Source organism: Pelobates fuscus, unplaced genomic scaffold (assembly GCF_036172605.1).
Source record: "Pelobates fuscus isolate aPelFus1 unplaced genomic scaffold, aPelFus1.pri scaffold_88, whole genome shotgun sequence".
Taxonomy (NCBI): Eukaryota; Metazoa; Chordata; class Amphibia; order Anura; family Pelobatidae; genus Pelobates; species Pelobates fuscus.
Window position 1 is genome coordinate 1 of NW_026961957.1, and position 25,720 is coordinate 25,720.

General features: G+C 45.1%; 1 protein-coding gene across 1 annotated transcript in view; it reads left to right on the forward strand.

Moving 5' to 3' along the window:
- Positions 1-16: 16 nt before the first annotated feature.
- Positions 17-25,720, forward strand: part of LOC134585283 (intraflagellar transport protein 172 homolog) — a gene marked incomplete at its 3' end in the record, with an annotated part of 44,189 nt that continues 18,485 nt past the window's right edge. The window contains exons 1-8 of the mRNA XM_063440700.1: positions 17-122; positions 210-339; positions 2,408-2,506; positions 3,131-3,240; positions 3,358-3,421; positions 3,529-3,615; positions 4,002-4,118; positions 7,159-7,269. Of these exons, the coding sequence (XP_063296770.1) occupies positions 22-122; positions 210-339; positions 2,408-2,506; positions 3,131-3,240; positions 3,358-3,421; positions 3,529-3,615; positions 4,002-4,118; positions 7,159-7,269 (819 nt within the window). The remainder of the gene's footprint in view (positions 123-209; positions 340-2,407; positions 2,507-3,130; positions 3,241-3,357; positions 3,422-3,528; positions 3,616-4,001; positions 4,119-7,158; positions 7,270-25,720) is intronic.

Below are 25,720 nucleotides of genomic sequence, written 5' to 3' on the forward strand. Positions count from 1 at the left end.
TCTGTGGAACAGGAAGCTGGAATGTGGAGCGATGCCATCCGTGTGTGCAAAGAGTACATCCCAGCACAGCTTGAGCAACTGCAGCAGGAGTACGAACGGGAGGTGGCCAAGACAGGAGCCAGGTGAGACTTTCAGGGATTCATTCTGGCAGAGAAGCTGGGTGTCCCCTTCCTGTTTTGTAAGATTTTGGAAATCCATTATCATTCCAGAGGGACAGAGGCATTGGTAAAGCAGGCCCGTGAGTGGGAGCAGGCGGGGGAATACGCCAGAGCTGTTGATTGCTACTTGAAGGTTAAAGAAATGGAGAACATTCAGCTAATGGAAAAATGCTGGATGAAGGTAGGTGATTCGAAATGGTGACCACCTTGAGCTGTGCTCGGTGGGTTTTATCATAGAATGTCCCAGGGCTTGACACCAGTGGCGTACACACAATCCATGGGGCCCCGGTGCGAAACTGATCCGTGGCCACCCCCCTCCCCTCCCCTGATCCGTGACCCCCCCAACATACATACAGACACACACACAAACATACACACAGACAGACAGACACACACACACACACACACATACATACATACACCCCCCTCAACAGACACACGCAAACACAAACACATGCAGAGACACACAAACACACACAGAGACACAGACACACAAATTTTCTTAGAAAAGACAGTGTTTACTGCAAAAAGCCTGAAGGGAATGATTCTACTCACCAGAACAAATTCAATAAGCTGTAGCTGTTACTGTGCCGTATTCAGTTTGCTGTATAGTATACAGCTTAATATAGTGGTTCTGGTGTCTGCATCCTGTCCCTTTCAGGGAATATTTAAACATGGAGCTGCTGAATGTTCCCCATAGAGATACATTGATTCAATGCGTTTCTATGAGGAGATGTCGATTAGCGATTGTCACAATAGCCTCCCAATGTTTCCTATGGGAAAGCATTGACTTAGCTGAGATAAGCCATGGAGGTGGGGCCAGCCACTGCGAGACCAGCATGGCGGGGGGGAAAAAGTTGAGTAAAAATACCTTTTCCATGCGAACGGAGGGGGGCTGTCACCTAAACAAACACTCGCTGATTTTACACACTCTCAAACAGATACACGCACACTCCCTCACAGTCACTCTCAGACAGATGCACACACACTCCTTAACTGGAACACACACTGATATTGACACACTCTCAAACAAATACACACACAGACACTCCCTGACAGACACACACACACACTGATACTGACACACTGGCAGACAGATACTTACATGCACAGTCACTCTCAGACAGATACACACATACTCCCTGACAGGCACACAATCTGATATTGACACACTCTCAAACAAATACACACACACACAGATACTGACACACTGTCAGACAGAAACGCACACTCCCTCACAGTCACTCTCAGACAGATACCCACACACTCACTGACAGGCGCACACACACACACTGGACTGCAGCGAATGACGGAGCTTTATAAGTGGATCCCAGGCGCCACTTCCATTCACCCTCAGCGAGCCACATCCATGCTCCCTTGCCAGACCACCTGCCAGGAATGGGCTGACAAACCCTAGGCGCCAGGACAAAATTCCTAGTCGCCATTGACCTGGCGCCTAGGATTTGTCAAGCCATGGAATGTCCCATTACTAAATTACGCCGATCTTTCTTCTAAGATTGGTTAGTTAGGAAATCCTGAAGTGTTACTACACGCCATAAATAGAGCATTATTACTGTAACGGAGCTTCCTATACTCCGGTTGGGTACCTCCGCTGACGTATTCTCCTAGTGCTTACCGAGGGCTCCGAGCACTTCTCCAGACAGCATAAGTACTGCAGACCCCACGAATCGCTGCAGCTTGGTTGGGGTCTCGCCGTCTCCTACCCACCCTGGACCTACGACAAGGCTCCAGGTTCCAGTGGGTGAACCTCTTCAGAGAGCGTAGCAGGAACAGCTCTTACAAGAGTTAGTGATTATCCAAGGGAGCATGCAGAGTAAAGCAATCCCTTGTAGTGATATAGCAATCCCCCCCAATAAGAGACAAGACTCCTAGATTGAGGGTGAAGTAGAACAGAAAGTTTAATGGAGGCACACTGGTCTTTTATATAAGTTTCCCAACAAGGTTGACGCCCAGGTGGACCTTGTTGGGCACAGGACACAAAACATGCAAGCCAATAAAAACAGTGTAGCGAGGTCACTTTCGCCACAATTACCACATGTGTTACATGTGGCACTATTGGTTTCCTTGTGGTGTATTTTACAGGCAGTAATGATGGTTTCTGTACTGCGTGGCATGTATTACAGTAGTGATGGTTTCCTTGTGATGTGGAATGTGGTTCATGTGTTTGTGATGATTCCAGTGTCTCTCTTAGATGCTGAGATAATGTCTCCATGTATTTTATTGTGTAGGCAGCAGAAATATCTATCAAATTCTTGACGCCAGGCAGAGGCTTGGAAGTGATTCGTACTGTGGGCCCTCAGCTTGTTTCTGCTGGAAGACACAATGCGGTAAGTAACAAGTGGACATGGTTTACTGAGAGGACCTTGTGTGAGTTCTGGAAGTTTGACTGTGCCATCAGTCTGTCGTCTGTTCATGACTATTCATAGCGAAACACAACAGAGAGAGGATTGGGGTGACAGAGAGGCAGGCTATGCAGCTTTCCTTGTCATTGACGTCTTGTTCTCTGACCATTTTAAAACATTCACTTTTAGTAAAAAAAAAATAGCTCTCTGATTGCTGCCTGCTCCGTGGGCAGACTAGATTGTCCTCTGTGTACTGGTACATTATCCTACTCGGACTAGAGTCGAGTGTTTAGTCGGACTTTCTTCTTGGCTAAACTCATTTTTTGTAGTTTATGTTCTGTTTTCCCAGGTATTCCGAGTATCTACAGTAAGATATTCTCTACTGTTCATCACGTTAATCAGGATGCAAATGAATGGTTAAACACTGAATGGAGGGACAGCACCAAGGGGCTGCAGGCACTAAAACCATTTCATCTCCCTGAAGTGGTTTAACACTGAATCCAGACACTATAACCACTAAAGGGAGATTAAATGGTTATAGTTCCTAGTGTCCTATCCCCACCATGTGTGCTTCCCATGTACTGGCAATGTCTTCTCGTCTGTTTCCAGGCTGCGGAACTCTATCTCAATATGGATCTCTATAAGGAGGCGATTGATGCGTTTATTGAAGGTGAAGAATGGAACAAAGCAAAGAGGGTGGCCAAAGAGATGGACCCTCAGTAAGTTAACCTTCATATTGCTTGTTAAGCATTCCCCTCCCTCAGCAAATATTGGATTTTTCCAGGATATTAGCAAAGCCTGTAGCTCCACACGCTCACCCTGGTGTTCCTTTGCAGGTATGCAGAATACGTGGATGAACGCTACAAGGACTATCTGAAGAACCAAGGCAAAGTGGACTCGGTAAGCGTTCCCCTGTAGCCCCTCCCATTGCTCCATATTGCCCTACGCTCTTTATCCCAGATACTCCGGCACACAATGTGTTACCCAGTCCTATATGTTTTTTACAGCTGGTCGGCGTTGATGTCATGGCCGCCCTGGATATGTATGCCGAGCGAGGACAGTGGGAAAAATGCATTGAGACAGCAGCCAAGCAGGTGTGGTGCTAACATTACAGCGTGTGGCGTCTCCATTTAGATGGATTAGTATTGTATGAGTCAGGAGTCCCATGCCATTCAGAACGTGGTGTTTTATGTGTTCACAATAAACGGCGAGTATTGTATCCATTATGGAGAAAACGGCGAGTATCGTATTTATTATGGAATAAACGTCGAGTATCGTATTCATTATGGAATAAACGACGCGTATTGTATCCATTATGGAATAAACAAAGCAATGCTGAGCAGATACATGGGGCTGTAACATATCCTTAGAAATACAATGTACAGAAGTCCTGTACCATGCCGTATAAACCCTGCTCTGTGATTGGTCACATTAAGGATGTTATCGTATCTCTAATATGTATTCATGGGTGTTCTTACAGAATTACAGGGTTCTTCACAAGTACGTTGCTCTGTTTGCAACTCATCTCATCAAGGAGGGCAACTGGAATAAAGCACTCAGCTTATACGTACAACACGGAGCTCCGGCAAACCCACAGGTAATGGTGATCTTCCATCTCCTTAACTTTCCCGTTTCTACACATTCATTACTTTGTTTCATTATTTCATTGGTTTCTATGTCTTCTGTCTCTTTACACTCTGTGAGTTTCCTCCCGTCTCTTTACACTCTGTGAGTTTCCTCCCGTCTCTTTACACTTTGTGAGTTTCCTCCCGTCACTTTACACTCTGTGAGTTTCCTCCCATCCTTTTACAATCTGTGACTTTCCTCCCCTCACTTTACACTCTGTGAGTTTCCTCCCATCCTTTTACAATATGTGAGTTTCCTGCCGTCTCTTTACACTCTGAGTTTCCTCCCGTCTCTTTACACTCTGTGAGTTTCCTCCCGTCTCTTTACACTCTGTGAGTTTCCTCCCGTCACTTTACACTCTGTGACTTTCCTCCAGTCACTTTACACTCTGTGACTTTCCTCCCGTTTATTTATACTCTGTGACTTTCCTCCCGTCTCTTTACACTCTATGACTTTCCTCCCGTCTCTTTACACTCTGTGAGTTTCCTCCCGTCTCTTTACACTGTGTGAGATTCCTCCCGTCTCTTTACACTCTGTGAGTTTCCTCCCGTCTCTTTACACTCTGTGAGTATCCTCCCGTCTCTTTACACTCTGTGACTTTCCTCCAGTCACTTTTCACTCTGTGACTTTCCTCCAGTCACTTTTCACTCTGTGACTTTCCTCCCGTCTCTTTACACTCTATGACTTTCCTCCCGTCTCTTTACACTCTATGACTTTCCTCCCGTCTCTTTACACTCTGTGACTTTCCTCCCGTCTCTTTACACTCTGTGAGATTCCTCCCGTCTCTTTACACTCTGTGAGTATCCTCCCGTCTCTTTACACTCTGTGAGTTTCCTCCCGTCACTTTACACTCTGTGACTTTCCTCCCGTTTATTTATACTCTGTGACTTTCCTCCCGTCTCTTTACACTCTATGACTTTCCTCCCGTCTCTTTACACTCTGTGACTTTCCTCCCGTCTCTTTACACTCTGTGACTTTCCTCCAGTCACTTTACACTCTGTGACTTTCCTCCAGTCACTTTACACTCTGTGAGTTTCCTCCAGTCACTTTTCACTCTGTGAGTTTCCTCCCGTCACTTTACACTCTGTGACTTTCCTCCCGTTTATTTATACTCTGTGACTTTCCTCCCGTCTCTTTACACTCTGTGACTTTCCTCCTGTCTCTTTACACTCTATGACTTTCCTCCCGTCTCTTTACACTCTGTGACTTTCCTCCCGTCACTTTACACTCTGTGAGTTTCCTCCCGTCACTTTACACTCTGTGAGTTTCCTCCCGTCACTTTACACTCTGTGAGTTTCCTCCCGTCACTTTACACTCAGTGAGTTTCCTCCAGTCACTTTTCACTCTGTGAGTTTCCTCCCGTCACTTTACACTCTGTGACTTTCCTCCCGTTTATTTATACTCTGTGACTTTCCTCCCGTCTCTTTACACTCTGTGACTTTCCTCCCGTCTCTTTACACTCTGTGACTTTCCTCCAGTCACTTTACACTCTGTGACTTTCCTCCAGTCACTTTACACTCTGTGAGTTTCCTCCAGTCACTTTACACTCTGTGACTTTCCTCCAGTCACTTTACACTCTGTGAGTTTCCTCCCGTCTCTTTACACTCTGTGACTTTCCTCCGTCACTTTACACTCTGTGACTTTCCTCCCGTTTATTTACACTCTGTGACTTTCCTCCGTCACTTTACACTCTGTGAGTTTCCTCCGGTCACTTTTCACTCTGTGAGTTTCCTCCCGTCACTTTACACTCTGTGAGTTTCCTCCCGTTTATTTAACCTCTGTGACTTTCCTCCCGTCTCTTTACACTCTGTGACTTTCCTCCTGTCTCTTTACACTCTGTGAGTTTCCTCCCGTCACTTTACACTCTGTGAGTTTCCTCCGGTCACTTTACACTCTGTGAGTTTCCTCCAGTCACTTTACACTCTGTGACTTTCCTCCAGTCACTTTACACTCTGTGAGTTTCCTCCCGTCTCTTTACACTCTGTGACTTTCCTCCAGTCACTTTACACTCTGTGACTTTCCTCCAGTCACTTTACACTCTGTGACTTTCCTCCAGTCACTTTACACTCTGTGACTTTCCTCCAGTCACTTTACACTCTGTGAGTTTCCTCCCGTCTCTTTACACTCTGTGACTTTCCTCCGTCACTTTACACTCTGTGAGTTTCCTCCGGTCACTTTTCACTCTGTGGGTTTCCTCCCGTCACTTTACACTCTGTGACTTTCCTCCCGTTTATTTATACTTTGTGACTTTCCTCCCGTCTCTTTACACTCTGTGACTTTCCTCCTGTCTCTTTACACTCTGTGAGTTTCCTCCCATCACTTTACACTCTGTGAGTTTCCTCCCGTCACTTTACACTCTGTGAGTTTCCTCCCGTCTCTTTACACTCTGTGACTTTCCTCCAGTCACTTTACACTCTGTGACTTTCCTCCAGTCACTTTACACTCTGTGACTTTCCTCCCGTCACTTTACACTCTGTGAGTTTCCTCCCGTCACTTTACACTCTGTGAGTTTCCTCCCGTTTATTTAACCTCTGTGACTTTCCTCCCGTCACTTTACACTCTGTGACTTTCCTCCCGTCTCTTTACACTCTGTGAGTTTCCTCCGTCACTTTACACTCTGTGACTTTCCTCCGTCACTTTACACTCTGTGACTTTCCTCCCGTCTCTTTACACTCTGTGACTTTCCTCCCGTTTATTTATACTCTGTGACTTTCCTCCCGTCTCTTTACACTCTGTGACTTTCCTTCGTCACTTTACACTCTGTGACTTTCCTCCCGTCTCTTTACACTCTGTGACTTTCCTCCCGTCTCTTTACACTCTGTGACTTTCCCTTCCGTCACTTTACACTCGTTGAGTTTTCGCGCATGCTGCTTACATACTCCCCGTAGTAAATCAGAGTGCCTTGCTGTCTTCACAATACCTACATTATACCTACATTTATTGCACAGTGTCTTGTAAAAGTCTGATTCTACATTTTGCTGCAAAGAGTAACTGAAGTCTGTTCCTCACAGAATTTCAACATCTACAAGCGCATCTTCTCTGAGATGGTGAACAGTGGCAACATGAACCGTTCGGACATGTATCACGTGTGGGCCGATCTCCGGGATACTCTGTGTAATCTGGTGAGACTGACATCTGGTTTCCCATTTTCTCAGTACTGTTACCCCTTCACAGAGTTCCTGTAGTTTCCACCCTCACCCTCACCCACCTCATTCTGTAAATAAAGCCAAACCACCGATGCTCTTCGAGGTTCAGCACAAAATGTGTACAAACACACTAAACATTTCATCATGTAGCCTCCCCCCGTTCCCGCTTGGTATGTACACCCAAAATGCTTTCATTGTTGCAGTGTACCGAGCTTTGTACACCCAAAATGCTTTCACTGTTGCAATGTACCGAGCTTTGTACACCCAAAATGCTTTCATTGTTGCAGTGTTCCGAGCTTTGTACACCCAAAATGCTTTCATTGTTGCAGTGTTCCGAGCTTTGTACACCCAAAATGCTTTCATTGTTGCAGTGTACCGAGCTTTGTACACCCAAAATGCTTTCATTGTTGCAGTGTTCCGAGCTTTGTACACCCAAAATGCTTTCATTGTTGCAGTGTTCCGAGCTTTGTACACCCAAAATGCTTTCATTGTTGCAGTGTTCCGAGCTTTGTTCACCCAAAATGCTTTCATTGTTGCAGTGTACCGAGCTTTGTACACCCAAAATGCTTTCATTGTTGCAGTGTACCGAGCTTTGTACACCCAAAATGCTTTCATTGTTGCAGTGTTCCGAGCTTTGTACACCCAAAATGCTTTCATTGTTGCAGTGTTCCGAGCTTTGTACACCCAAAATGCTTTCATTGTTGCAGTGTTCCGAGCTTTGTACACCCAAAATGCTTTCATTGTTGCAGTGTTCCGAGCTTTGTACACCCAAAATGCTTTCATTGTTGCAGTGTACCGAGCTTTGTACACCCAAAATGCTTTCATTGTTGCAGTGTTCCGAGCTTTGTTCACCCAAAATGCTTTCATTGTTGCAGTGTTCCGAGCTTTGTACACCCAAAATGCTTTCATTGTTGCAGTGTACCGAGCTTTGTACACCCAAAATGCTTTCATTGTTGCAGTGTACCGAGCTTTGTACACCCAAAATGCTTTCATTGTTGCAGTGTACCGAGCTTTGTACACCCAAAATGCTTTCATTGTTGCAGTGTTCCGAGCTTTGTACACCCAAAATGCTTTCATTGTTGCAGTGTACCGAGCTTTGTACACCCAAAATGCTTTCATTGTTGCAGTGTACCGAGCTTTGTACACCCAAAATGCTTTCATTGTTGCAGTGTACCGAGCTTTGTACACCCAAAATGCTTTCATTGTTGCAGTGTTCCTGTTATGGTACTTTTTCAGTAAACCAAAATGTTTAAGTGTCTATCTGTTCCTGTCCAAATTAAAGAGAATTGAATTGCGTATATACGCTGAAGTAATTCAGTCTGACACACGGAGTTCAGGTTAAAATAACTTCGAGGAAATTTATTGGCAAGTGAAGGATCAAAGGGCGCGCAGGCCCTTTTAAGAGACATTTTCGTCATCATTGGTTATCAAGATATCAGTGAATAAACATCATTAATTGGATTAATTGTTAAGTGTCTGGGTTAGTGTCCACCTATCAATATAATTAATTGGATCAAAAGCTAAGTGGTTAGTTCCGTATCCACCCACCAAGAGGTGGTACTTTTTCGGACACGGGTGGGGGACAAGGGGTCTTGAGCGTCATTTTACTCGGTCGGTGATGTCAAATCTCGTGGTTAGGTGCAAGGTCTCTTATGAATAGAACATTTCATTACTACTGTGTTCTCATGGCCTTTAAATTATACTATGTTGCGAGTTAGGGGAAATTCAACAGTTCCTGGGTTAGTCATATCCTTATGGAGAATACAGTCTTTGTCTATTGTATTAGATGTGCTGAGAAATACTGTCATGTAATGTAGTTTTCATATGAAGAAGTCAGGTTATGAGGACAAAATGGAGGATTTGTCACAGTATCAGGTTAATACAGAGTTAGAGCAGCAATTCAATATAAATACAATAAGATTTTTTTAATAATTCTACATCAGTCCCCCCTATGAAATGTTAGATTCTAAGAGATAAAAACTTTATTTGTTAATACCAGAAGACGTGTTAGCCCAAAGGCACAGAAACCCCGTGGCCGCTAGCTAGGTGTTAATGCAAAGTGCAAGTCTGTCCCTATTTTCTGACCCTACTAGGCTAGCTCATCTGTCAGTATGGCTCTCGAACACTTCACACCCATGGGTATCCCACGGCAGCTAACCCACCGCTTCTCCACACGGGGCCTTTACCATTCACTGACAGATGCTGTCCCTAAGGTGGTCCCTTCCTAGAACTCTCGCACTTTATCATCAAAAGGGATGGATTGCAGCGGCAAACAGGGTGAGTTGAGATCCTGGAAATCTTGGTCATCAACATCAAGTAGTGTGAAAGTGGGTGCCGCTTGGTCAATAGTCTTCGTGAGAGCTTTCCTCAGGCAGGGGAAGACACAACAAAAGAGAAGAGCAAAGATAAAAAAAGAAATTAGTATTGCCATACCAATATGCATTAAAGCCTTTTTCCAACCCGTCATCCAACCAAACCATCTGTCCCAGGGATCTTTTATCCCGGAATTCCTTTTTAATTCTTCTGAGAGGTCATTTAATTTTGCTATGGCTAATGTAACTTTACCATTAGGACCTGTGTTTTCTGGGATGTAGGTACAACATGTCATGGTGTCGGGCAAAATTTTACATACCCCTCCTTTTTCGGCTAGGATCATATCCAGGGCTATTCTATTTTGGAAGGCCATTTGGGATGTTGCCTGCAATTGTTCGGCTAATCCCTGGAGGGCATCTCTGGTGTAATTAACGAAACGCTGTTGATTGTAATAAATGTAGTTTATCCAATTTAAGTTCTTGTTTGCAGTAACTATGGTAAAAATTGATTCAAATCCTGCAGCAACTTCATCTCTTGCTTTAAATTCATTGGGTACCCCCCTAGGCACCCCAATGGCATCAATGTAAATGTGAGGGTCAAAACTTCCTTTTACTGGGGCTTCACGCTTGGCCTTAGTGTGGCTGGACTCATGGGTGTTGGTGTGTGTGTCAGAAATAATGTGTATAGGCATAATGGCCTTGGCCAATGTACACTCCCCCCACCACTCTGTGTCCATTCTGGATCTTAACTGTAAATCCCCATACAACCAGTAAATGTCTCCCAGTGACCTAGTGTGCTGCTGCAGCAAACGTACAGGAACAGTTCTATATGTAGTACAATAACCTGCGGGAAAGTTACCCACAAATTTACCAATCCCATCATGTTTGACATAGCAAGTGTAATTACCTTTATATACGGTAACACCATGAGGAGGTCTTACATTTTTGGCTATAAGAGGATACTCCGCTGTCCATGCTTGACATTGAGACCTGTTGAAATTATATTGGTAGGCAAAAAGACTTAAAATACAATTTTCTTCATCTACTGGCAGGGTTAAAGGTACAGTGCCCAGATGAGGCCGGGCACCACCACACACATAGCATGCGGTTCGGTTATGTTTGTTGGCATTATATTTCATCCATTCTAACCATAGGTTAACATCATTAAAACCTGTTTCAGCGGCCATAGTATCTTCAAAGGTGGGGTTAGCAATGGCCATCATGTCCTTAAAGGACTGGATGTGTGGTTTTAATGGGTTTGTGACCATATGAGTAGCTCCTTGCCACTCAGGGGAATTACACATATCTTTAAGGTAGAAATGCCCTAATTTAGTATAGGAACCCTTTTTCCAGTACATTCCCAATACATACTGGTCTGCATCTGTTGGGCTTGGATGCTCAACATTAAGAATTAATTTCATTGGTGTGCCTCCTCCAGGCTTTCTCAGAGTCATTCTTTGAAGGAGGGACCTACCATGATCATCTACTTTAGATAAGGCACTTTTTGGCTTGTAGCCCCAGGAAGGTCCGGCATTCCATCCCGCCGCCCCCCAATGGCCACAATTATGCCCCCATTGTTTGTCAACTACACAAACATATGGATCTTTTACATGAGGGATATCTCTATAGATATTCTGGATTTGTGTTGTAGTGAATGGGCATTCTACGATGTCACAATAATCAAAGGTATAGGTAGCCACACGGGTACATGATGAATTATACCAGAAGGTGTACCCACTAGCATCTTTAGTGATGGCTACTTGCTGGGCCTTAATTAAACTAATTAAGGAGACAATGTACCAGAGGTACATGGTTGTGCGGTATCTGCTTCCTCTGGGGCAGGAGACTTCTTGCAGTGGGAAGCGTGGATCCAATGTGGCCTGCCGGCCAATTTGACGGAAGTTGCGGTGATCAGGAGAACTTGGAATGGCCCGTCAAATCTTGGTTCCAGGGTGCTTTTCCGCACGAACTTCTTAACCAGAACCCAATCTCCGGGAAGCAGGTTATGGGTACCTGTGTTCAGATCAGGATCTGGAATTGAAGAGAAAACTTGGGCATGTATTTTGTTCAAGGCACTTGCAAGTTCAGTTACATAGTCTACTAAAACATCTGATTGAAGCTGTAACTGCTGTGGATAATAACAACCTAGCCTGGGTGCTGTCCCAAATAGAATTTCATATGGGGATAACGAGTGTTTCCCTCTAGGTGTGTGCCTAACGCTGAACAAAGCTATTGACAGACTTTCTGGCCAGGGCATTTTTGTTTCTTGTGACATTTTTAACATTCTGGCTTTTAGAGTGCCATTCATGCGCTCTACTTTACCACTACTTTGTGGGTGGTAAGGGGTGTGGAAGGCTAGGGTCACTCCCAGAGCAGTCCAAATTTCTTTAGTCACTGTTGCTGTAAAGGCTGGGCCTTGATCACTTTCAATGACTTCTGGAAGTCCAAATCTACATACAATGTCTGTAAGTAGGCGTCTTGCGGTTGTTTTTGCAGTGATATTGGCTACAGGGTAGGCTTCTGGCCAGCCTGAGAACATATCCACCATTACTAGTGCATATTCATGAGACCCACTCTTGGGCATTTGGATATGATCAATTTGAATTCTCTGGAATGGGTACATGGGTTTTGCTAGGTGCTTTGCAGGCACCTTGATTGGTCTTCCTGGATTACATTTTGCACAAATGACACAGGCCCTGCAGAAGCTGTTGATCAGGGTTGTGATTCCAGGTGCTTCATAATATTTTTGAATGAGGGCGGCCATTAGGTCTTTTGACAGATGTGCAGGCCCATGGGCCCATTGGACAACTGCTGGGTATAAGTTTCTTGGAAGGCAAAATTTAGAATTGTTGTAGTAAATTCCGTCCTTTAGGACAGCTCCTTTCTTCTTCCATTTCTGGATTTCTTCAGGGGTAATTATAGCTTGTTGTTCTCGTAGAATTCTTAGGTCAGTAGGAAGAGTTTGTAAGGTAAAGATAGGAACTTCTTCTTCTTGACCGGACACTTCTTCATCCACTTCCTGCAAATCTCTGGCTGCTTGCTTAGCAGCCTGATCGGCCAAATGGTTGCCCTTTGCTTCATCTGAATCCGATTTCCCATGTGCCTTTACTTTCAAAACGGCCACTTCTTCAGGGAGTAGGAGGGCATCCATTAGTTCCTTGATTGCAGAGCTGTGTTTGACTGGTGTACCGGCAGTGGTAAGAAATCCTCTTGTCTTCCAAATGAGGCCGAAGTCATGTGCCACACCCAGAGCATATCTTGAATCTGTATAGATGTTGGCACGCTTTCCCTTGGAAATCTTGCATGCTGAAGTCAGGGCTTGCAATTCAGCTTCTTGCGCAGACATTGCCGGCGGTAGAGGTGATGACTTGAGAACTTCCCCTGTTGTGGTTACGGCATATCCTGTATGGTATTTTCCTTCTTCATCAGCATACCTTGAACCGTCCACAAACAGAGTAAAATCCGGATCCGGTAATGGATTCTCATGCACAGTTGGTAAGTGTACTGTTTCCATTTTCATCTGTTCGAAACAGTCATGAGGAGTTTCTGGGTCATAGTCATTTGTTATAACTAGGTCTTTAAATTCTTTTTCCAGGAAATGTCGTGGCCATGCTTCAAGAAGGTCAGTTGCTGGGTATTTGGCAATGCCATTTTCCTGTAGTTGTGATTCATCCATGGTGGCCCATAATTTTGCCATGGGCCCAAGGTCATTCCATGATCTTGTCTTTAACTTGGTAACAGGAATATGTGGAATAGCAGTATCCCAATGATGGTATAGGTAATTGAGTTCTGGGGGCAGTTGGATCAGGACCATGCTGTTGCCTTCCGAGTCACAATAGAAATCTTGGGCAGTGAGCTTTACTTCAAACCAGTGGTAGAGCTCATCTTCATAGCAAGGTTCAGGAGTAATGTCTGGCTTGTACCACATGGTACAGAAGGCGTAATCTGGACCTTCACAGAGAGGTGTCTTGTCCTCGTGAAAAGTTAAATGTGGATGCATTTTCTTGATACATCCACAGAGAAGGTAAATGTAGGTTTCATCTGTGACAAACCCATAGTAGATACCCCCCTCAGGGAGTGGAAGAAGAGTGGATGGGTTAAGAACTTGACACCTTTGTATAGAAATGTTGTCAGGCAGAAGAAGATGACATTGCAGACGTAGGTGTCTAGCGGGAGACACGTGCTTGAGCTGGACTTGGTTGATAATGGCAGAGATGTCATGAGGGGCCAAAACAACCAACGGGTGGCCAAGGACCAGGTCTGAAGTTCTTTCAATAAGTTCTCTTGCAGCAAAAACAGCCCTAAGGCAGGAAGGGGTCCCTCTAGCCACAATGTCCAGTTGGCATGAAAAGTATCCAATAGGCCTCTGGCGGCCTTTTAAGTCATTAGTTTGGGTAAGAACTCCTGTAGCATGACCTAGTCTTTCAGAGACAAATAATTTGAAAGGCTTGGTATAGTCTGGTAGGCCCAAGGCAGGAGCAGAGACAATGGCACGTTTAAGAGATTTGAAATTGTCCAGAGCTTCGTTGGTCAGGCCGAATGGATCTGACTTGAGTGCATCGTAGAGAGGTTGCATAAGCAGAGAGGCCTCTGGGATCCATGCTCTGCAGTAGGAAATGAGGCCTAAGAAGGCATGAAGAGATTTTGAAGTCCTTGGGGGTTGAATGTCCAGAATTGTTCTGACTCGGTCCCGAGTGAGATGTCTGGTACCTTGAGATAGGCAATGTCCAAGGAAAATCACAGAGGGTTGACAGAATTGCAGCTTGAGAAGCGAAGCTTTACATCCTTGTTCTGCCAAATAGCAAAGCAGACTAATTGAACATTTTTCAGTAGTGGGTATATCATCTCCACAGAGCAACAAATCATCCACATACTGGAGTAAAACAACTTCTGGGTGTTCAGCTTGCCATGGGTCAAGAATAGTACACATGGCTTTGGCAAATTGACTTGGAGAATTTTGTGCCCCTTGGGGCATGACAGTCCATGTATATTGTTGCATTTCATGGGTGAAAGCGAACAGGTATTGACAGGATGGATCTAGTGGAACACTGAAAAAGGCATTAGCTAGATCAATGACTGTGAAATACTTTGCAGAAGGTGGGACGCCAGAGAGCAGGGTATGGGGGTTTGGTACAAGAGGGGTGTCCAGGACAGTGGCTTCATTGACCGCACGGAGATCCTGAACCATCCTGTACTTTACTGGCTCACCTTTTAGAGTCTTCTTCTTCACAGGAAATAATGGAGTATTACATTCTGATTTACACTCCACTAAAGCACCCTTTTCCAGGAGCGCTTTGATGTGAATAGAAATGGCTGCAGCCTGTGCTGGTTTTAGAGGATATTGTGGTTTCCTTGGTAACTTAGCTCCTGGGATAAGCTTAACCACCACAGGTGGGACATTTAGATGACCTATATCCTCTGGGCCTGAGGACCATAACTTAGCAGGCACCTGAGTTTTTAACTCATCTGGGAAATTGGACCTAGGTTCTGCTGCTTGCTCATTGGGTATATCTAATTGCAGCATCAAAGGTAAGGAGCACAGGGCTGAAGTGTCAGAAACAGATAGAGGTGTAGACATTTCTACCTGTCCATCTGGAGTGAAGGTTATAGACGCCTGCAGGCGTGAAAGGACATCAGCGCCTAACAGGTTAATTGGGCATGTGGAGGAAACTACAAAACGAGCAAGTAAGCTTGTGCCAACCCGCAGAGGGGTTGTTAGAGGACTGTGTCTCGGTTGGCCATCCACTCCAACACAGGAGACATCAATACTTGACAAGAAAGATGGGTCTGGCAGGTCTTGTTCTCTGAGAACACTTCGGGCTGCGCCTGTGTCGATAAGAAATGTGGTAGGTTGGCCTTCAATGGGTAAAGTCACTGTGGCAAGTGGCCCCCCCCCCCTTATCCCCTGTAAACACTGCCATGACAGGGGTTAATGACACAGGTTTGCCAATTTCCTAATCATCATCTGGTTCCTCAACAATTGGAACCGTTTTCATGGTCTTAGGGGCCGGGGCAGGCTTGGGAAACTTTTTGGGCTCCCCTGTAGGAAACTTTTTGGGCTCCCCCGGTTCCCTTTTGGGTTCTGGACAGTCACTTCTGTAGTGTCCCTTAGCCCCACAATTAAAACATGTTACGTCCTCTAACTTGACACCCTTGGTGCCAGGGGTGATGGGGGTGGCACGGGCCACCATGAGAGGAGCTGAATTGGGTCTTCTGGGGGTTTGGGCAGATTCCAAACCTCTAGCAACTAGGAGTAACGTATCTAGGGGAACAACCTTGTATTCAGGGCGTGCAGCAATGATTCCCTTGCGTATGGAATCTTTAACACCTTGGACAAACGCACCTGATAGCATTTGTGAATGAATTTTGTCAGTGAGATCAAATCCCAAATCTGTAAACATTTGATATAATCTTGCATGAAACCTTTCCACTGATTCTCCTTTGTCTTGCACAACATCAGTAAGGCCAGCAGCTTGATCTGCAAGTTTATCCTTAGCCCAATCTCTCAATTGATTGCAAAAGGTTACTCCGGAGGGATAATCAACATCACTTGTAAGCAGATCTGTACTGAGGTGGCGGGCCATGCTGGGCCAATATGCATCCCCTGCTTTAATAGCACAAATGCTCAGTAGGTCACGCCAGGCGGCGGAATAAGTCTTTTGTATCTGAACTATCCCTCGGTAAAAAGGCATAGGCTGTTTCTCTGGGTCAGGGAGAGATTTCATTAAAGCACTAGCTTGTGTGGGGTTAAAAGCGACATATTTAGGAGGGGCCTGTTCTCCCCGACCCTGATGGCCGAAGGGATCTTCAATAGAACGGTGGGCTCTCGCAGCCTCCATTGAACCCTGGGACAGCCTGTCATCCTCTTCCTCATCTAGCTCTATTATCTGGGACCTTCTGCGTGAGGGGAACACCTGAGGAGACAGGGCCGGGGGATAGGAGGGAGCTCCGGAGGCGGGAGTTGCCATTGGGTCATAACCTTGGGACCGGTAATCACCGGGAAGCACCGGCATCAGGGGTGCTGAATGGCTGGGGGCCGCCATATTGGAGGCGGGGAAGGAAGTTGCATTGGGGTTAAGGGAAGACGTGGCGGCCATGTTGGATGTGGGCACATCCGGGGCAGACTGAACCGGACTGGGCATGACCGGAACCTGGGGAGTGACTTGGGGAAAGGGGTATGGCCAGTGAGGATAGGGGTATGGGAAGGGGTATGGCCAGGCCATTTGGGTGGGAGTTGGGGCGGAACCTGGAGTGGGCAGTGAGGTTGGGGAGGGATTAGCAGAGGGGGTGGGAAACTGGGCTGTGGTCGGGGCGGGCGAGGGAGAGGGTGGGGAAGAGTCAGTAAAGGTGCCTGAAGGAGGAGGAGCCGGAGTGGGATCAGCAAGATTGACAGTGGCAGGAGAGGAGGGGTTAGTGAACTGGGCAGATGCAGATGGGAGGGTAGGATTATCTACGGAGACAAAGTGTGAGGAAGGAATGGCAGATGAGATGTTAGCATTAGACTCAGAAGGTGGCTTGGGGATGGATGAGGATGATGGGAATGTTAGGGAGGGAGAAGGGGAAAAGTAGGATCCATCAGAATTTAGGACCGGGCAAACGGGAGAGGTGACGGGATGGGGATTGGGAGGATTAATCAGCTGGCAATCTCCCATTACTGACTGGATCTTTGGGATAGACATCCCCCGGGCGCCATTTTGGGGCGCTGGCTGAGGAAGAGCCCCAGCAACACAATTATTATGATACACAAACATTTTCACACCCTTGTGAATTATTTCTTCTTCAACCCAACCTTCTTGCTGAATAGCCTTTGCTACTCTGTACCATGCTTCAGCTGTTTTTAATAAATCATAATTTGCAAGCTTGCCTTTCTTTTCCATCAACAATCTACGCCAACTTTCTGGTTGTAATCTACCACATGTCGGCACAGCTATTTTACAAACTTTTGCAATCTTTTCAACACCTTTAACCATCTCCTCACCCTCTCTGTCATCAACTAAATCACATGCTAACCAGCCCTTACTGGGCTTACTTAAATCCTGCCCCATGATCCCTTCTCCCCTACACCAGCGTCCCAGATATAGGGAAAGATAAGGAAAATTGAACCGGAACGTCTACAATGCTCGACTGCCACCTGAGAATCGTGGGTCTTTCTCAAGTGCGTCTTCCCAAAACGTAGACTAGTCACTGAATCCGCCTACCCGGGGTGGTAGACACGGATTGGAGCGAGGTGAGAAGTGTGTGACCAATCACTTCTCTATTAAGAGGAATGGGAGTGGATAGTATAATAGTACAGGAAGTGTAGAAAAGGTAAAGAGTAAGGGAAGAAAAATCCTTAGAGACAGATACAGGAGTTTAAATGACTCCACATTAAACAAACAAGACAACAGTACAGTTGAAATACAGTGCATGCATCACAGTTCAAATGAAATCAACAGTAATCCCTTTCCTTCTACATGTGCTTACTCCAAAGTCACCTTTCTCAACCTCGTAGTGTCCCCGCTCGGAGAATGACTTCCTCAAGTCTCACTACCAGCGGCCAAGGATAACAGCTAACACCGGTCCGAAATCCTTTCTAGCCTCCCTCGTTACAGCAGTCCACTTAAAGTGGCCACGCCACCCTCACTCCCGTAGTGCCCTTATAAAACCCACTCTATAAGTCTCACTACCACGTGATGCGGAAAACAAGCAATGCCTGCCTGAATCCCCCCAGGAAACTGAGTCCCCTGCCACAAGGCTAAGTCTCCTACCACAGTTAAAATAATCAGTGGACCTTCAACTCAACTAGAGCCGAAGGGTCCGGGTCAGGACGTCCCCAACTCAACTAGAGCTGGATGGTCCGGGTCAGGACGTCCCCAACTCAACTAGAGCTGGATGGTCCGAAAGCGCACAGTGAAGCTAGCTAGGCTATCAAAGTGACACAAAATTGGATCACAGGAAACTATGATTCTACACAGATCCCACAATTCCACAAACTTCTTTTTCCTTACAGCCACAGCCACGAGGCTCCTAAAAGAAGTAAACAGGCAAAGAAGACCCCCAGGAACACATCCACAGGTCAACCCCCCTTTTTCCCTACAGCCACAAACACGTGGCTCCTAAAAGGAGTAAAACAGGCAACAGGACTCCAGGCAAATCCCCCGGGTCCACCCCCCCCTTTATCCCAAAAAGGGGAAAACAGACAAACACAGGACCCTCAAGCAAACTACCACTGGTCCACCCCCCCCCCCCTTTATCCCGAAAAGGGGAAACAAATAAACATTCAGCCCGGGCAACCAAACTAGACACACCCAGGCAACAGATAGACTAAATGCAGGTAACAAATGGGTAATAAGACTCCGGGCAAGATATTACCTGTCTTTGATGTCCTCCCGGGAAGCAGTCACAGACACGTGGACGGGTCAATCAAAGGGGCCGGAACATACCGGTGGCTCTGCAGAAGTCTCTACCGTGTACCTGGAGGTGATCAGTCTCCCTTCCTTCCCCCTGGATTCCTCCGTCCACCCTTGTCTTCCTTAGGACGGCTCACCGGCCAGACATAGCCCGGAGTCCCTGTTCGGGCGCCAAAGTTGTTATGGTACTTTTTCAGTAAACCAAAATGTTTAAGTGTCTATCTGTTCCTGTCCAAATTAAAGAGAATTGAATTGCGTATATACGCTGAAGTAATTCAGTCTGACACACGGAGTTCAGGTTAAAATAACTTCGAGGAAATTTATTGGCAAGTGAAGGATCAAAGGGCGCGCAGGCCCTTTTAAGAGACATTTTCGTCATCATTGGTTATCAAGATATCAGTGAATAAACATCATTAATTGGATTAATTGTTAAGTGTCTGGGTTAGTGTCCACCTATCAATATAATTAATTGGATCAAAAGCTAAGTGGTTAGTTCCGTATCCACCCACCAAGAGGTGGTACTTTTTCGGACACGGGTGGGGGACAAGGGGTCTTGAGCGTCATTTTACTCGGTCGGTGATGTCAAATCTCGTGGTTAGGTGCAAGGTCTCTTATGAATAGAACATTTCATTACTACTGTGTTCTCATGGCCTTTAAATTATACTATGTTGCGAGTTAGGGGAAATTCAACAGTTCCTGGGTTAGTCATATCCTTATGGAGAATACAGTCTTTGTCTATTGTATTAGATGTGCTGAGAAATACTGTCATGTAATGTAGTTTTCATATGAAGAAGTCAGGTTATGAGGACAAAATGGAGGATTTGTCACAGTATCAGGTTAATACAGAGTTAGAGCAGCAATTCAATATAAATACAATAAGATTTTTTTAATAATTCTACATCATTCCGAGCTTTGTACACCCAAAATGCTTTCATTGTTGCAGTGTTCCGAGCTTTGTACACCCAAAATGCTTTCATTGTTGCAGTGTTCCGAGCTTTGTACACCCAAAATGCTTTCACTGTTGCAGTGTACCGAGCTTTGTACACCCAAAATGCTTTCATTGTTGCAGTGTACCGAGCTTTGTACACCCAAAATGCTTTCATTGTTGCAGTGTACCGAGCTTTGTACACCCAAAATGCTTTCATTGTTGCAGTGTTCCGAGCTTTGTACACCCAAAATGCTTTCATTGTTGCAGTGTACCGAGCTTTGTACACCCAAAATGCTTTCATTGTTGCAGTGTTCCGAGCTTTGTTCACCCAAAATGCTTTCATTGTTGCAGTGTACCGAGCTTTGTACACCCAAAATGCTTTCATTGTTGCCGTGTACCGAGGTTTGTACGCCCAAAATGCTTTCACTGTTGCAGTGTTCCGAGCTTTGTACACCCAAAATGCTTTCATTGTTGCAGTGTACCGAGCTTTGTACACCCAAAATGCTTTCATTGTTGCAGTGTACCGAGCTTTGTACACCCAAAATGCTTTCATTGTTGCAGTGTTCCGAGCTTTGTACACCCAAAATGCTTTCATTGTTGCAGTGTTCCGAGCTTTGTACACCCAAAATGCTTTCATTGTTGCAGTGTACCGAGCTTTGTACACCCAAAATGCTTTCATTGTTGCAGTGTACCGAGCTTTGTACACCCAAAATGCTTTCATTGTTGCAGTGTACCGAGCTTTGTACACCCAAAATGCTTTCATTGTTGCAGTGTTCCGAGCTTTGTACACCCAAAATGCTTTCATTGTTGCAGTGTTCCGAGCTTTGTACACCCAAAATGCTTTCATTGTTGCAGTGTTCCGAGCTTTGTACACCCAAAATGCTTTCATTGTTGCAGTGTACCGAGCTTTGTACACCCAAAATGCTTTCATTGTTGCAGTGTTCCGAGCTTTGTACACCCAAAATGCTTTCATTGTTGCAGTGTACCGAGCTTTGTACACCCAAAATGCTTTCATTGTTGCAGTGTACCGAGCTTTGTACACCCAAAATGCTTTCATTGTTGCAGTGTTCCGAGCTTTGTACACCCAAAATGCTTTCATTGTTGCAGTGTACCGAGCTTTGTACACCCAAAATGCTTTCATTGTTGCAGTGTACCGAGCTTTGTACACCCAAAATGCTTTCATTGTTGCAGTGTTCCGAGCTTTGTACACCCAAAATGCTTTCATTGTTGCAGTGTACCGAGCTTTGTACACCCAAAATGCTTTCATTGTTGCCGTGTACCGAGCTTTGTACGCCCAAAATGCTTTCACTGTTGCAGTGTTCCGAGCTTTGTACACCCAAAATGCTTTCATTGTTGCAGTGTACCGAGCTTTGTACACCCAAAATGCTTTCATTGTTGCAGTGTACCGAGCTTTGTACACCCAAAATGCTTTCATTGTTGCAGTGTACCGAGCTTTGTACACCCAAAATGCTTTCATTGTTGCAGTGTTCCGAGCTTCGTACACCCAAAATGCTTTCATTGTTGCCGTGTACCGAGCTTTGTACACCCAAAATGCTTTCATTGTTGCAGTGTTCCGAGCTTTGTACACCCAAAATGCTTTCATTGTTGCAGTGTACCGAGCTTTGTACACCCAAAATGCTTTCACTGTTGCAGTGTACCGAGCTTTGTTCACCCAAAATGCTTTCATTGTTGCAGTGTACCGAGCTTTGTTCACCCAAAATGCTTTCATTGTTGCAGTGTTCCGAGCTTTGTACACCCAAAATGCTTTCATTGTTGCAGTGTACCGAGCTTTGTACACCCAAAATGCTTTCATTGTTGCAGTGTTCCGAGCTTTGTACGCCCAAAATGCTTTCATTGTTGCAGTGTACCGAGCTTTGTACACCCAAAATGCTTTCATTGTTGCAGTGTTCCGAGCTTTGTACACCCAAAATGCTTTCATTGTTGCAGTGTACCGAGCTTTGTACACCCAAAATGCTTTCATTGTTGCAGTGTTCCGAGCTTTGTACACCCAAAATGCTTTCATTGTTGCAGTGTTCCGAGCTTTGTACACCCAAAATGCTTTCATTGTTGCAGTGTACCGAGCTTTGTACACCCAAAATGCTTTCATTGTTGCAGTGTACCGAGCTTTGTACACCCAAAATGCTTTCATTGTTGCAGTGTACCGAGCTTTGTACACCCAAAATGCTTTCATTGTTGCAGTGTTCCGAGCTTTGTACACCCAAAATGCTTTCATTGTTGCAGTGTTCCGAGCTTTGTACACCCAAAATGCTTTCATTGTTGCAGTGTTCCGAGCTTTGTACACCCAAAATGCTTTCATTGTTGCAGTGTACCGAGCTTTGTACACCCAAAATGCTTTCATTGTTGCAGTGTTCCGAGCTTTGTACACCCAAAATGCTTTCATTGTTGCAGTGTACCGAGCTTTGTACACCCAAAATGCTTTCATTGTTGCAGTGTACCGAGCTTTGTACACCCAAAATGCTTTCATTGTTGCAGTGTTCCGAGCTTTGTACACCCAAAATGCTTTCATTGTTGCAGTGTACCGAGCTTTGTACACCCAAAATGCTTTCATTGTTGCAGTGTACCGAGCTTTGTACACCCAAAATGCTTTCATTGTTGCAGTGTTCCGAGCTTTGTACACCCAAAATGCTTTCATTGCTGCAGTGTACCGAGCTTTGTACACCCAAAATGCTTTCATTGTTGCAGTGTTCCGAGCTTTGTACACCCAAAATGCTTTCATTGTTGCAGTGTACCGAGCTTTGTACACCCAAAATGCTTTCATTGTTGCAGTGTACCGAGCTTTGTACACCCAAAATGCTTTCATTGTTGCAGTGTACCGAGCTTTGTACACCCAAAATGCTTTCATTGTTGCAGTGTTCCGAGCTTTGTACACCCAAAATGCTTTCATTGTTGCAGTGTACCGAGCTTTGTACACCCAAAATGCTTTCATTGTTGCAGTGTACCGAGCTTTGTACACCCAAAATGCTTTCATTGTTGCAGTGTTCCGAGCTTTGTACACCCAAAATGCTTTCATTGCTGCAGTGTACCGAGCTTTGTACACCCAAAATGCTTTCATTGTTGCAGTGTTCCGAGCTTTGTACACCCAAAATGCTTTCATTGTTGCAGTGTTCCGAGCTTTGTACACCCAAAATGCTTTCATTGTTGCAGTGTACCGAGCTTTGTACACCCAAAATGCTTTCATTGTTGCAGTGTTCCGAGCTTTGTTCACCCAAAATGCTTTCATTGTTGCAGTGTACCGAGCTTTGTACACCCAAAATGCTTTCATTGTTGCAGTGTACCGAGCTTTGTACACCCAAAATGCTTTCATTGTTGCAGTGTTCCGAGCTTTGTACACCCAAAATGCTTTCATTGTTGCAGTGTACCGAGCTTTGTACACCCAAAATGCTTTCATTGTTGCAGTGTACCGAGCTTTGTACACCCAAAATGCTTTCATTGTTGCAGTGTTCCGAGCTTTGTACACCCAAAATGCTTTCATTGTTGCAGTGTACCGAGCTTTGTACACCCAAAATGCTTTCATTGTTGCAGTGTACCGAGCTTTGTACACCCAAAATGCTTTCATTGTTGCAGTGTTCCGAGCTTTGTACACCCAAAATGCTTTCATTGTTGCAGTGTACCGAGCTTTGTACACCCAAAATGCTTTCATTGTTGCAGTGTACCGAGCTTTGTACACCCAAAATGCTTTCATTGTTGCAGTGTTCCGAGCTTTGTACACCCAAAATGCTTTCATTGTTGCAGTGTTCCGAGCTTTGTACACCCAAAATGCTTTCATTGTTGCAGTGTTCCGAGCTTTGTACACCCAAAATGCTTTCACTGTTGCAGTGTACCGAGCTTTGTACACCCAAAATGCTTTCATTGTTGCAGTGTACCGAGCTTTGTACACCCAAAATGCTTTCATTGTTGCAGTGTACCGAGCTTTGTACACCCAAAATGCTTTCATTGTTGCAGTGTACCGAGCTTTGTACACCCAAAATGCTTTCATTGTTGCAGTGTTCCGAGCTTTGTACACCCAAAATGCTTTCATTGTTGCAGTGTACCGAGCTTTGTACACCCAAAATGCTTTCATTGTTGCAGTGTACCGAGCTTTGTACGCCCAAAATGCTTTCATTGTTGCATTGTACCGAGCTTTGTACACCCAAAATGCTTTCATTGTTGCCGTGTACCGAGCTTTGTACGCCCAAAATGCTTTCACTGTTGCAGTGTTCCGAGCTTTGTACACCCAAAATGCTTTCATTGTTGCAGTGTTCCGAGCTTTGTACCCCCAAAATGCTTTCATTGTTGCAGTGTTCCGAGCTTTGTACACCCAAAATGCTTTCATTGTTGCAGTGTACCGAGCTTTGTACACCCAAAATGCTTTCATTGTTGCAGTGTACCGAGCTTTGTACATCCAAAATGCTTTCATTGTTGCAGTGTTCCGAGCTTTGTACACCCAAAATGCTTTCATTGTTGCAGTGTTCCGAGCTTTGTTCACCCAAAATGCTTTCATTGTTGCAGTGTTCCGAGCTTTGTACACCCAAAATGCTTTCATTGTTGCAGTGTTCCGAGCTTTGTACACCCAAAATGCTTTCATTGTTGCAGTGTTCCGAGCTTTGTACACCCAAAATGCTTTCATTGTTGCAGTGTTCCGAGCTTTGTACACCCAAAATGCTTTCACTGTTGCAGTGTTCCGAGCTTTGTTCACCCAAAATGCTTTCATTGTTGCAGTGTTCCGAGCTTTGTACACCCAAAATGCTTTCATTGTTGCAGTGTACCGAGCTTTGTACACCCAAAATGCTTTCATTGTTGCAGTGTTCCGAGCTTTGTACACCCAAAATGCTTTCATTGTTGCAGTGTACCGAGCTTTGTACACCCAAAATGCTTTCATTGTTGCAGTGTTCCGAGCTTTGTTCACCCAAAATGCTTTCATTGTTGCAGTGTACCGAGCTTTGTACACCCAAAATGCTTTCATTGTTGCCGTGTACCGAGGTTTGTACGCCCAAAATGCTTTCACTGTTGCAGTGTTCCGAGCTTTGTACACCCAAAATGCTTTCATTGTTGCAGTGTACCGAGCTTTGTACACCCAAAATGCTTTCATTGTTGCAGTGTACCGAGCTTTGTACACCCAAAATGCTTTCATTGTTGCAGTGTTCCGAGCTTTGTACACCCAAAATGCTTTCATTGTTGCAGTGTTCCGAGCTTTGTACACCCAAAATGCTTTCATTGTTGCAGTGTACCGAGCTTTGTACACCCAAAATGCTTTCATTGTTGCAGTGTACCGAGCTTTGTACACCCAAAATGCTTTCATTGTTGCAGTGTACCGAGCTTTGTACACCCAAAATGCTTTCATTGTTGCAGTGTTCCGAGCTTTGTACACCCAAAATGCTTTCATTGTTGCAGTGTTCCGAGCTTTGTACACCCAAAATGCTTTCATTGTTGCAGTGTTCCGAGCTTTGTACACCCAAAATGCTTTCATTGTTGCAGTGTACCGAGCTTTGTACACCCAAAATGCTTTCATTGTTGCAGTGTTCCGAGCTTTGTACACCCAAAATGCTTTCATTGTTGCAGTGTACCGAGCTTTGTACACCCAAAATGCTTTCATTGTTGCAGTGTACCGAGCTTTGTACACCCAAAATGCTTTCATTGTTGCAGTGTTCCGAGCTTTGTACACCCAAAATGCTTTCATTGTTGCAGTGTACCGAGCTTTGTACACCCAAAATGCTTTCATTGTTGCAGTGTACCGAGCTTTGTACACCCAAAATGCTTTCATTGTTGCAGTGTTCCGAGCTTTGTACACCCAAAATGCT